This window comes from Salvelinus fontinalis, chromosome 20, assembly GCF_029448725.1.
Source record: "Salvelinus fontinalis isolate EN_2023a chromosome 20, ASM2944872v1, whole genome shotgun sequence".
Lineage (NCBI taxonomy): Eukaryota > Metazoa > Chordata > Actinopteri > Salmoniformes > Salmonidae > Salvelinus > Salvelinus fontinalis.
Genome location: NC_074684.1, coordinates 43,807,656 through 43,819,947, shown reverse-complemented (window position 1 = coordinate 43,819,947; position 12,292 = coordinate 43,807,656). Strand labels below are relative to the sequence as shown.

Here is a 12,292-nt window from a genome sequence, read left to right as displayed (position 1 = left end):
ATTGTGTGTCCCATGTTTTTCTCTCAACCGGCACCACATTGTTCCCATACTCTTTATCTTGGGACTGAAATTCTGTGTCCAGCGACTGTCAAGTCAAACCTTTTGACGAGGTGTTAAAGTTGTTACATTACCCTCTGCCTTTTGGGAGAGCTTGTCCACACACTTCTCTATACCAAGTCCCTCGTGTGGAGACACCTCTCCAATGGCCTCACGGGGCGACATCTCACTTCAGACACCAATGTTGTGAATTTGGGAGTAGGCCCGACCCGGGGACTCGAACCCAGGTCCAGCGACTGTCAAGCCAACGCCTTAACCGTTACGCCAAGAGGTCTGAACTTTTTTGGCGAGGTTGCAAGGTGTTGGGTTCAAGGAAGAGTTTTCTTTTTTACAACAAAATAATTGAAGCTGTTTTGGCAGCTCCTGGTTGCCCAACACCCTATTAAGACACTTTATGTTGGTGTTTCCTTTATTTTGGCAGTTACCTTTATTTTGTCAGTTTCCTTTATTTTGTCAGTTACCTGTAGCAGCAGGCTACACGGAGAATGGAACAGCTGGATGTGGGAAACGTCTTGAGTCGCACATCATGTGTACAACATCTAAAAACTTGTGTCACTATACTGAGAGCTTTTGCTGTTTCTAAACGGATGTATTTGGGTGTTGTTTTGGGAATCTTTGTTTTTAATGTTTTTATTCAGGGCCCCCCGTAGTACACAACGAGGATGAGGAAGTGATTTGCTGTTTCTCAAAAAAACATGAAATCACTTAAAAAGAGTCTGGTCCCTGGACATGCCATTAAAAAAGAAAAGAAAAACCTTCTCCTTAAAGGTTGCTACAATATGATCTGTATCGGAGTAGTTCAAACAATTATTATTATTATTATAATTAATATAACATGCTCAATATTTTTCAGACTAGTCCTTTTCTTCCCATTGGCTTCAGACCTTGAACTTGTTTTTCATTTCCTCCCAGATAAAGAAAGAGTATGGGAACAGTGTGGTGCCTGCTTTCCCTCCAAAGAAGATATTCACGCTGACGCCGGCCGAGGTGGAGCAGAGACGAGAACAGCTGGAGAAATACATGCAAGCTGGTGAGATCACGTTTTCACTTCTGGGCCCTGTATTTGAGGTTAGAGTCAATTCCATTTGCAATTCACTCCATTCAGAAGATGAATTGAAATTCCAGTATTGTTTAGAGTTTATTATTCAGAGAAAAGGGAGTTACTTTCTACAAGGATATTTAAATTCTCATTGAAATCTAATTTACCGCGACTAAATTGAACTAGAAGTGACCTCCACCTTTCCCATGGGGAGGAGGGTATAGTAGAACAGACAGTAGCTGACTCAATAAAGAGCAGTATAGTAGAACAGGCAGTAGCTGACTCAATGAGGGGCAGTATAGTAGAACAGACAGTAGCTGACTCAATGAGGGGCAGTATAGTAGAACAGACAGTAGCTGACTCAATAAAGAGCAGTATAGTAGAACAGGCAGTAGCTCACTCAATAAAAGGGCAGTATAGTAGAACAGACAGTAGCTGACTCAATAAAATGGCAGTATAGTAGAACAGACAGTAGCTGACTCAATGAGGGGCAGTATAGTAGAACAGACAGTAGCTGACTTAATGAGGGGCAGTATAGTAGAACAGACAGTAGCTGACTCAATAAAAGGCAGTATTGTTGAACAGACAGTAGCTGACTCAATGAAAGGCAGTATAGTAGAACAGGCAGTAGCTGACTCAATAAAAGGGCATTATAGTAGAACAGACAGTAGCTGACTCAATGAAAGGCAGTATAGTAGAACAGGCAGTAGCTGACTCAATAAGGGGCAGTATAGTAGAACAGACAGTAGCAGACTCAATAAAAGGGCAGTATAGAGGAACAGACAGTAGCTGACTCAATAAAAGGGCAGTATAGTAGAACAGACAGTAGCTGACTCAATAAAAGGGCAGTATAGTAGAACAGACAGTAGCTGACTCAATGAGGGGCAGTATAGTAGAACAGGCAGTAGCTGTCTCAATAAAAGGCAGTATAGTAGAACAGACAGTAGCTGACTCAATGAGGGGCAGTATAGTAGAACAGACAGTAGCTGACTCAATAAAAGGCAGTATAGTAGAACAGGCAGTAGCTGACTCAATAAAGGGGCAGTATAGTAGAACAGGCAGTAGCTGACTCAATGAGGGGCAGTATAGTAGACAGTAGCTGACTCAATAAAAGGGCAGTATAGTGGAACAGCTAGTAGCTGACTCAATAAAATGGCAGTATAGTAGAACAGACAATAGCTGACTCAATACAAGGGCAGTATAGTAGAACAGACAGTAGCTGACTCAATACAAGGGCAGTATAGTAGAACAGACAGTAGCTGACTCAATAAAAGGGCAGTATAGTAGAACAGGCAGTAGCTGACTCAATACAAGGGCAGTATAGTAGAACAGACAGTAGCTGACTCAATAAAAGGGCAGTATAGTAGAACAGGCAGTAGCTGACTCAATGAGGGGCAGTATAGTAGACAGTAGCTGACTCAATAAAAGGCAGTATAGTAGAACAGACAGTAGCTGACTCAATAAAAGGGCAGTATAGTAGAACAGACAGTAGCTGACTCAATGAGGGGCAGTATAGTAGAACAGACAGTAGCTGACTCAATAAAAGGGCAGTATAGTAGAACAGACAGTAGCTGACTCAATAAAAGGGCATTATAGTAGAACAGACAGTAGCTGACTCAATAAAAGGGCAGTATAGTAGAACAGACAGTAGCTGACTCAATGAGGGGCAGTATAGTAGAACAGACAGTAGCTGACTCAATAAAAGGGCAGTATAGTAGAACAGACAGTAGCTGACTCAATAAAAGGGCATTATAGTAGAACAGACAGTAGCTGACTCAATAAAAGGGCATTATAGTAGAACAGACAGTAGCTGACTCAATAAAAGGGCAGTATAGTAGAACAGACAGTAGCCGACTCAATAAAAGGGCAGTATAGTGGAACAGACAGTAGCTGACTCAATAAAGGGGCAGTATAGTAGAACAGGCAGTAGCTGACTCAATGAGGGGCAGTATAGTAGACAGTAGCTGACTCAATAAAAGGGCAGTATAGTGGAACAGACAGTAGCTGACTCAATAAAATGGCAGTATAGTAGAACAGACAATAGCTGACTCAATAAAAGGGCAGTATAGTAGAACAGACAGTAGCTGACTCAATACAAGGGCAGTATAGTAGAACAGACAGTAGCCGACTCAATGATCTACTGTTGGAACATTTTCTCTTAGCAACCAGAATGACCAATCCAAGTAGCAGAATGCCTTGTTAGCCTCTGTCTACTTTAGCCTATTGTGGTATTGGTGTGTGCAGTAGCGTACAGGCTTTGACTAGACCACACACACCATGTTTGGATGTTATCCGGATTTTCATATCGTCATACCGTCTTTCTCTCATCCCGGGATTTTCGCATAAAATCCCATTGCGCGTCTATTACCAGAATGCTAACAAAAATAGCACAAGTAATAGCGAATTTCCTTGGAGGCTGCTAGCTAAATATGCTAACGAGCGCAAACGAAAGTAAACTCTTTGCAAAGACAGGCAATCCAGCTCATAAAGATATATAGTGGCAAGAAAAAGTATGAACCCTTTGGAATTATCTGGATTTCTACATAAATTAGTCATAAAATTTGATCTGATCTGAAGTCACAACAATAGACACACAGTCTGCTTAAACTAATAACACACAAACAATACGTTGTCATGTCTTTATTGAGCACACCGTGTAAAAATTCACAGTGTAGGGTGGGAAAAGTATGTGAATGCTTGGGTTTAGTAACTGGTTGACCCTCCTTTGGCAGCAATAACCTCAACCAAACGTTTTCTATAGTTTTGGATCAGACCGGCACAACGGTCGGGAGGAATTTTTTGACCATTCTTCTTTACAAAACTGTTTCAGTTCAGCAATATTCTTAGGATGTCTGGTGTGAACCGCTGTCGAGGTCACGCCACAGCATTTTAAAATCGGTTGGATGTCAGGACTCTGACTGGGCCACGCTAGAAGGCGTATTTTCATCTGTTGAATCCATTCTGTTGTTGATTTACTTCTGTCTTTGGGGTCGTTGTCCTGTTGCATCACCCAACCTCTGTTGAGCTTCAATTGGCGGACAGATAGCCTTATATTCTCCTGCAAAATGTCTTGATAAACTTGGGAAATCTGTCGATGATAGCAAGCTGTCCAGGCCCTGAGGCAGCAAAGCAGCACCAAACCATGACGCTCCCTCCACCATACTTTACAGTTGGGATGAGGTTTTGATGTTGGTGTGCTGTGTCTTTTTCCTCCACATAGTGTTGTGTGTTCCTTCCAAACAACTCAACTGTAGTTTCATCTGTCCACAGAATAGTTGGCCAGTAGCCCTGTGGAACATCCAGGTGCTCTTTTGCGAAATTCAGATGTGCAGCAATGTTTTCTTTGGACAGCAGTGGCTTCTTCCAGGGTGTCCTCCCATGAACACCATTCTTGTTTAGTGTTTTACGTGTCGTAGACTCGTCAGCAGAGATGTTAGCATGTTCCAGAGATGTTAGCATGTTCCAGAGATGTTAGCATGTTCCAGAGATGTTAGCATGTTCCAGAGATGTTAGCATGTTCCAGAGATGTTAGCATGTTCCAGAGATGTTAGCATGTTCCAGAGATGTTAGCATGTTCCAGAGATGTTAGCATGTTCCAGAGATTTCTGTAAGTCTATAGCTGACACTCTAGGATTGTCCTTAACCTCATTGAGCATTCTGCGCTGTGCTCTTGCAGTCATCTTTTCAGGACCGCCACTCCTAGGGAGAGTAGCAACAGTGCTGAACTTTCTCCATTCATAGACAATTTGTCTTACCGTGGACTGATGAACATCAAGGCTTTTAGAGATACTTTTGAAACCCTTTCCAGCTTTATGCAAGTCAACAATTCTTAATCTTAGGTCTTCTGAGATCTCTTTTGTTCGAGGCATGGTTCACATCACGCAATGCTTCTTGTGAATAGCAAACTCAAATTTTGTGAGTTTTTTTATAGGGCAAGGCATTGTTGTGACTAAAATGAAGATCAGATCAAATTTGATGACTAATTTAAGCATAACTTCTGGTAGTTCCAAAGGGTTCACATACCTTTTCTTGCCACTGTACATACAGTGCATTCTGGAAGTATTCAGACCCTTTGACTTTACAGCCTTATTCTAAAATGTATTAAATTGTTTTTGCCCGTATCAATCTACACACAATTTCCCATAATGACAAAGCAAAAACAGGTTTTTAGACATTTTTGCAAATGTATTTAAAATAAAAACTGAAATATTTCATAAGTCTTCTGTCCCTTTACTCAGTACTTTGTTGAAGCACCTTTTGGCTGTGATTACCGTCTCAATTACAGTCTTCTTGGGTATGATGCTGCAAGCTTGGCCGACCTGTATTTGGGGAGTTCCTCCCAATCTTCTCTGTAGATCCTCCCAAGCTCTGTCCAGTTGGATGGGGAGCGTCGCTGCACAGCTATTTCCAGGTCTCTCCAGAGATGTTCGATTGGGTTCAAGTCCGGGCTCTGGCTGGGCCACTCAACGACATTCAGAGACTTGTTCAGAAGCCACTCCTGCGTTGTCTTGGCTGTGTGCTTAGGGTTGTTGTCCTGTTGCAAGGTTAACCTTGGCCCAGTTTGAGGTCCTCAACACTCTGTCGCAGGTTTTTATTAAGGATCGCTCTGTACTTTTCTCCGTTCATCTTTGCCTCGATCCTGACTAGTCTCCCAGTCCCCGCCGCTGAAAAACATTCCCACAGCATGATGCTGCCACCACCATGCTTCATCGTAGGGATGGTGCCAGGTTTCCTCCAGGCGTGACACTTAGCATTCAGGCCAAAGAGTTCAATCTTGGTTTCATCAGACCAGAGAGTTTTGTTTCTCATGGTCTGAGAGTCTTTAGGTGCCATTTGGCAAACTCCAAGTGGGCTGTCATGTGCCTTTTACTGAGGAGTGGCTTCCGTCTGGTCACTCAACCATAAAGGTCTGATTGGTGGAGTGCTGCAGATATAGTTGTCCTTCTAGTTGGTTCTCCCATCTCCACAGAGGAACTCTAGAGCTCTGTCAGAGTGACCAATGGGTTCTAAGTCACCTCCCTGACCAAGACTGTTCTCTCCCGATTGCTCAGTTTGGCCGGGCGGCCAGCTCTAGGAAGAGTCTTGGTGGTACCAAAACTTCATCCATTTAAGAATGATGGAGGCCACAGTGTTCCAGTGGTGGAAAAAGTACCCAATTCTCATACTTGAGTAAAAGAAAAGATACCTGAATAGAAAATGACTCAAGTGAAAGCCACTCAGTAAAATTCTACTTGAGTAAAAGTCTAAAATAATTTGGTTTTAAATATATTTAAGCATCAAATTGTAAAAATAATTTCAAATTCCTTATATTAAGCAAACCAGATGTCACCTTTTTTCTTGTTTGTGTCACCTTTTTTCTTGTGTTGGAGTGCCAGGGGACACTCCAACTCTCAGACATTATTTACAGATAGCCAGGAGACACTCCAACTCTCAGACATTTTTTACAGATAGCCAGGATTTACCATGAAAGTATTTGTGTTTAGTGAGTCCTCCAGATCAGAGGCAGTAGGGATGACCAGGGATTTTCTCTTTGAGTGCATGAATTAGACTATTTTCCTGTCCTGCTAAGCATTTGAAATGTAACGATTTTTTTGGGGTGTCAGAGCAAATGTAAGGAGTAAAAAGTACATTATTTTCTTTAGGAATGTAGTGAAGTAAAAATAGTCAAAAATATAAATAGTGAAGTACAGATACCCCAAAAAACAACTTTAGTACTTTAAAGTATTTTTACTTAAGTACTTTACACCCCTGATGTGTTCTTGGGGACCTTCAATGCTGCAGAAATGTTTTGGTACGCTTCCCCTAATCTGGGCCTCGACACATTCCTGTCTCGGATCTCTACGGACAATTCCTTCGACCTCTTTGCTTGGTTTTTGCTCTGACATGCTTTGTCAACTGGGGGACCTTATATAGACAGGTGTGTGTGCCTTTCCAAATCATGTCCAATCAATTGAATTTACCACAGGTGGATTCCAATCAAGTTGTAGAAACATCTCAAGGATGATCAATGGAAAAAGGTTAAATTTGAGTCTCATAGCAAAGAGGCTGAATACTTATGTAAATATGGTATTTCAGTGTTTTATTTTTAATACCTTTGCAAAATGTGTTAACTGTTTTCGCTTTGTCATTACGGGGTATTGTGATGTCATTACGGGGTATTGTGATGTCATTACGGGGTATTGTGATGTCATTACGGGGGTATTGTGCGGTCATTACGGGGTATTGTGTGGTCATTACGGGGTATTGTGTGGTCATTACAGGGGTATTGTGTGGTCATTACGGGGGTATTGTGTGGTCATTACGGGGGTATTGTGTGGTCATTACGGGGGTATTGTGTGGTCATTACGGGGGTATTGTGTGGTCATTACGGGGGTATTGTGTGGTCATTACGGGGGTATTGTGTGGTCATTACGGGGGTATTGTGTGGTCATTACGGGGGTATTGTGTGGTCATTACGGGGGTATTGTGTGGTCATTACGGGGGTATTGTGTGGTCATTACGGGGGTATTGTGTGGTCATTACGGGGGTATTGTGTGGTCATTACGGGGGTATTGTGTGGTCATTACGGGGGTATTGTGTGGTCATTACGGGGGTATTGTGATGTCATTACGGGGGTATTGTGATGTCATTACGGGGGTATTGTGTGGTCATTACAGGGGTATTGTGTGGTCATTACAGGGGTATTGTGTGGTCATTACAGGGGTATTGTGTGGTCATTACGGGGTATTGTGATGTCATTACGGGGTATTGTGTGGTCATTACGGGGTATTGTGTGGTCATTACGGGGTATTGTGTGGTCATTACGGGGTATTGTGTGGTCATTACGGGGGTATTGTGTGGTCATTACGGGGGTATTGTGTGGTCATTACGGGGGTATTGTGTGGTCATTACGGGGGTATTGTGTGGTCATTACGGGGGTATTGTGTGGTCATTACGGGGGTATTGTGTGGTCATTACGGGGGTATTGTGTGGTCATTACGGGGGTATTGTGTGGTCATTACAGGGGTATTGTGTGGTCATTACAGGGGTATTGTGTGGTCATTACAGGGGTATTGTGTGGTCATTACGGGGGTATTGTGTGGTCATTACGGGGGTATTGTGTGGTCATTACGGGGGTATTGTGATGTCATTACGGGGGTATTGTGTGGTTATTACGGGGGTATTGTGATGTCATTACGGGGTATTGTGATGTCATTACGGGGTATTGTGTGGTCATTACAGGGGTATTGTGTGGTCATTACAGGGGTATTGTGATGTCATTACGGGGTATTTTGTGGTCATTACAGGGGTATTGTGTGTAGATTGAGGATAATGTTTTATTGAATCCATTTTAGAATAAAGCTGTAACATAACAAAATGTGGAAAAAGGGAAGGGGTCTGAATGTTTTCCGAATGCTCTGCTTATAGGTAGGAGTTAGCGAATGTAATGTTTGGTGATGTTGGACATTTTACAAGCGAACGTGAATCAGAGACATTGTTGCAAATGAGCTAAGTTTTGACACGTGCTTGTCTGACGCATGCTTGTCTGAAGCAAGAACAGTTCTTTCTCCCATTGTGCTATTTACAAACTAACACGTGACTGTCTCAACTGTTCTGGGGAACTACGGTAAGCTTCGTAATGTGACAGGTGAAATGAAGAACGGGATCTGGTTCAACGGTATTGGGGAAAAAAACATACCCAAATACCCCGGTATACAGTATACCGCCTAACACAGGCACACACTGAGCACGATAGTAGTTGAGGCTCAGGCCTCTTGGCTGTTGTCCTGACTCTTGATAGTAGTTGAGGCTCAGGCCTCTTGGCTGTTGTCCTGACTCTTGATAGTAGTTGAGGCTGTTGTCCTGACTCTTGATAGTAGTTGAGGCTGTTGTCCTGACTCTTGATAGTAGTTGATGCTAAGGGCTCTTGACTGTTGTCCTGACTCTTGATAGTAGTTGATGCTAAGGGCTCTTGACTGTTGTCCTGACTCTTGATAGTAGTTGATGCTAAGGCCTCTTGGCTGTTGTCCTGACTCTTGATAGTAGTTGAGGCTAAGGGCTCTTGGCTGTTGTCCTGACTCTTGATAGTAGTTGAGGCTAAGGGCTCTTGACTGTTGTCCTGACTCTTGATAGTAGTTGATGCTAAGGCCTCTTGGCTGTTGTCCTGACTCTTGATAGTAGTTGAGGCTCAGGCCTCTTGACTGTTGTCCTGACTCTTGATAGTAGTTGATGCTAAGGCCTCTTGACTGTTGTCCTGACTCTTGATAGTAGTTGAGGCTAAGGGCTCTTGGCTGTTGTCCTGACTCTTGATAGTAGTTGAGGCTTTTGTCCTGACTCTTGATAGTAGTTGAGGCTGTTGTCCTGACTCTTGATAGTAGTTGATGCTAAGGGCTCTTGGCTGTTGTCCTGACTCTTGATAGTAGTTGATGCTAAGGCCTCTTAGCTGTTGTCCTGACTCTTGACACACCTGGAACGAGATATCCTTTCTGTTCTCTTCAGATCCATTCATAATGTTATCAGCACTAATAGGAAAGTTTGATACATTTTGTTCTGATCCGATATGCTGCCAGAGATACTGTCCATGGTTGAGTACACCAGTTTCAACCCTCCCTCAGTTGGTCCTTGTCAGGAACATTTTATAGTTTCTTTGGCAAGATGTCTTTGTCAGCTAATTCCTCAAGTTACAGGTCCAAGGGGATGGTAGGCTATGTCCGTCCCCCCCCCCCCCCCCCCCCCCCCCCCACCACCAAGCCTCCGCTTTGGCCAGACACTTCCCCAAGCAGGTCAAGGGTGAACTGTGGCCGTACACACACTGACATGCACACACAGACCAATACACAAAGAGGAGAACTGAGTGAAATTTAGCTGGCAGCAGTGTTCAGCATTTGTTTTAATCTTCTGAAAGTTACCACAGAACAAACTGAGCCTTGTTGAGGCATATCCATAGTCTGTAAGCACACACACACACACACACACACACACACGCACTGAGTCGTCCTGGCTGACTGACCGCTTGCTGGGAGGATGGTACATGATGGTTTTAACACGATTATGGAAAATCTACCGCCTCAAAACACAATCTGTTCTCCCTCGTCCCCGAACGCTGTGTGTGTGTGAGACATGGGCCAGAACTCAATTCACCACAGGAATTATGTCTGTCTGTCTGTGTCCTTTTAAGGGCACTTCTAATTGAGTGTACACTCTATTTAGGGATGAGTATTACAGCACCCGTCCACATACTGTGCTTCCATTGCACCGTACAATACAATCAACCTTAGCTTTGTAAATGGACGACACGAAAATAAACCACTGTCGAGGTTGCCTGGTTAAGTAAATAAGCCACTGTAGAGATTGTCTGGTTACGTAAATAAACCACTGTAGAGATTGCCTGGTTACGTAAATAAACCACTGTAGAGATTGCCTGGTTACGTAAATAAACCACTGTAGATATTGCCTGGTTACGTAAATAAACCACTGTAGAGATTGCCTGGTTACGTAAATAAGCCACTGTAGAGATTGCCTGGTTACGTAAATAAACCACTGTAGAGATTGCCTGGTTACGTAAATAAACCACTGTAGAGATTGCCTGGTTACGTAAATAAGCCACTGTAGAGATTGCCTGGTTACGTAAATAAACCACTGTAGAGATTGCCTGGTTACGTAAATAAGCCACTGTAGAGATTGCCTGGTTACGTAAATAAACCACTGTAGAGATTGCCTCGTTACGTAAATAAGCCACTGTAGAGATTGCCTGGTTACGTAAATAAACCACTGTAGAGATTGCCTGGTTACGTAAATAAACCACTGTAGAGATTGCCTGGTTACGTAAATAAACCACTGTAGAGATTGCCTGGTTACGTAAATAAACCACTGTAGAGATTGCCTGGTTACGTAAATAAGCCACGGTCGAGATTGCCTCGTTAGTCACATCTGGAGATGTCGGGTTGAATTGGCTCCTGCTCTTTGATGATTTACAGATAGTTGAAGCCACGTCAGAAGACCTTCTCGGCTCATTGTAGATATATCCTACTACTACAGATTGACGAGGTCAATGTAGATATATCCTACTACTACAGATTGATAAGGTACAAATGTAAGTGTGGATGTGGCCCTCTAACATCTCTCTCATCTTCTCTCTCTCCACCACAGTGCGACAGGACCCCATGCTTGGAGCCAGTGAGATGTTCAACAGCTTTCTAAGGAAAGCCCAGCAGGTTGGTAGTAGAGCTAGCTAGCATGTCTTCCACCCTGGCTGTGTAATTGTTGTGTAGCTAGCATGTCTTCCACCCTGGCTGTGTAATTGTTGTGTAGCTAGCATGTCTTCCACCCTGGCTGTGTAATTGTTGTGTAGCTAGCATGTCTTCCAGCCTGGCTGTGTAATTGTTGTGTAGCTAGCATGTCTTCCACCATGGCTGTGTAATTGTTGTGTAGCTAGCATGTCTTCTAGCATGTCTTCCAGCCTGGCTGTGTAATTGTTGTGTAGCTAGCATGTCTTCCAGCCTGGCTGTGTAATTGTTGTGTAGCTAGCATGTCTTTCACCCTGGCTGTGTAATTGTTGTGTAGCTAGCATGTCTTCTAGCATGTCTTCCAGCCTGGCTGTGTAATTGTTGTGTAGCTAGCATGTCTTCCAGCCTGGCTGTGTAATTGTTGTGTAGCTAGCATGTCTTCCACCCTGGCTGTGTAATTGTTGTGTAGCTAGCATGTCTTCCAGCCTGGCTGTGTAATTGTTGTGTAGCTAGCATGTCTTCCAGCCTGGCTGTGCAATTGTTGTGTAGCTAGCATGTCTTCCAGCCTGGCTGTGTAATTGTTGTGTAGCTAGCATGTCTTCCAGCCTGGCTGTGTAATTGTTGTGTAGCTAGCATGTCTTCTAGCATGTCTTCCAGCCTGGCTGTGTAATTGTTGTGTAGCTAGCATGTCTTCCAGCCTGGCTGTGTAGCTAGCATGTCTTCCAGCCTGGTTGTGTAATTGTTGTGTAGCTAGCATGTCTTCCAGCATGTCTTCCAGCCTGGCTGTGTAATTGTTGTGTAGCTAGCATGTCTTCCAGCCTGGCTGTGTAATTGTTGTGTAGCTAGCATGTCTTCCAGCCTGGCTGTGTAATTGTTGTGTAGCTAGCATGTCTTCCAGCCTGGCTGTATAATTGTTGTGTAGCTAGCATGTCTTCCAGCCTGGCTGTGTAATTGTTGTGTAGCTAGCATGTCTTCCAGCCTGGCTGTGTAG

The 12,292-nt window shown here is 43.5% G+C and overlaps 1 protein-coding gene across 2 annotated transcripts in view; it reads left to right on the top strand.

Moving 5' to 3' along the window:
- The window catches only part of LOC129817857 (sorting nexin-17-like), a 99,720-nt gene that overhangs the window by 22,044 nt on the left and 65,384 nt on the right, over nucleotides 1-12,292 (top strand). For both annotated transcript variants that reach the window (XM_055873452.1, XM_055873451.1), the window contains exons 3-4: nucleotides 970-1,087; nucleotides 11,225-11,289. In XM_055873452.1, coding sequence (XP_055729427.1) covers nucleotides 970-1,087; nucleotides 11,225-11,289 — 183 coding nt within the window. The remainder of the gene's footprint in view (nucleotides 1-969; nucleotides 1,088-11,224; nucleotides 11,290-12,292) is intronic.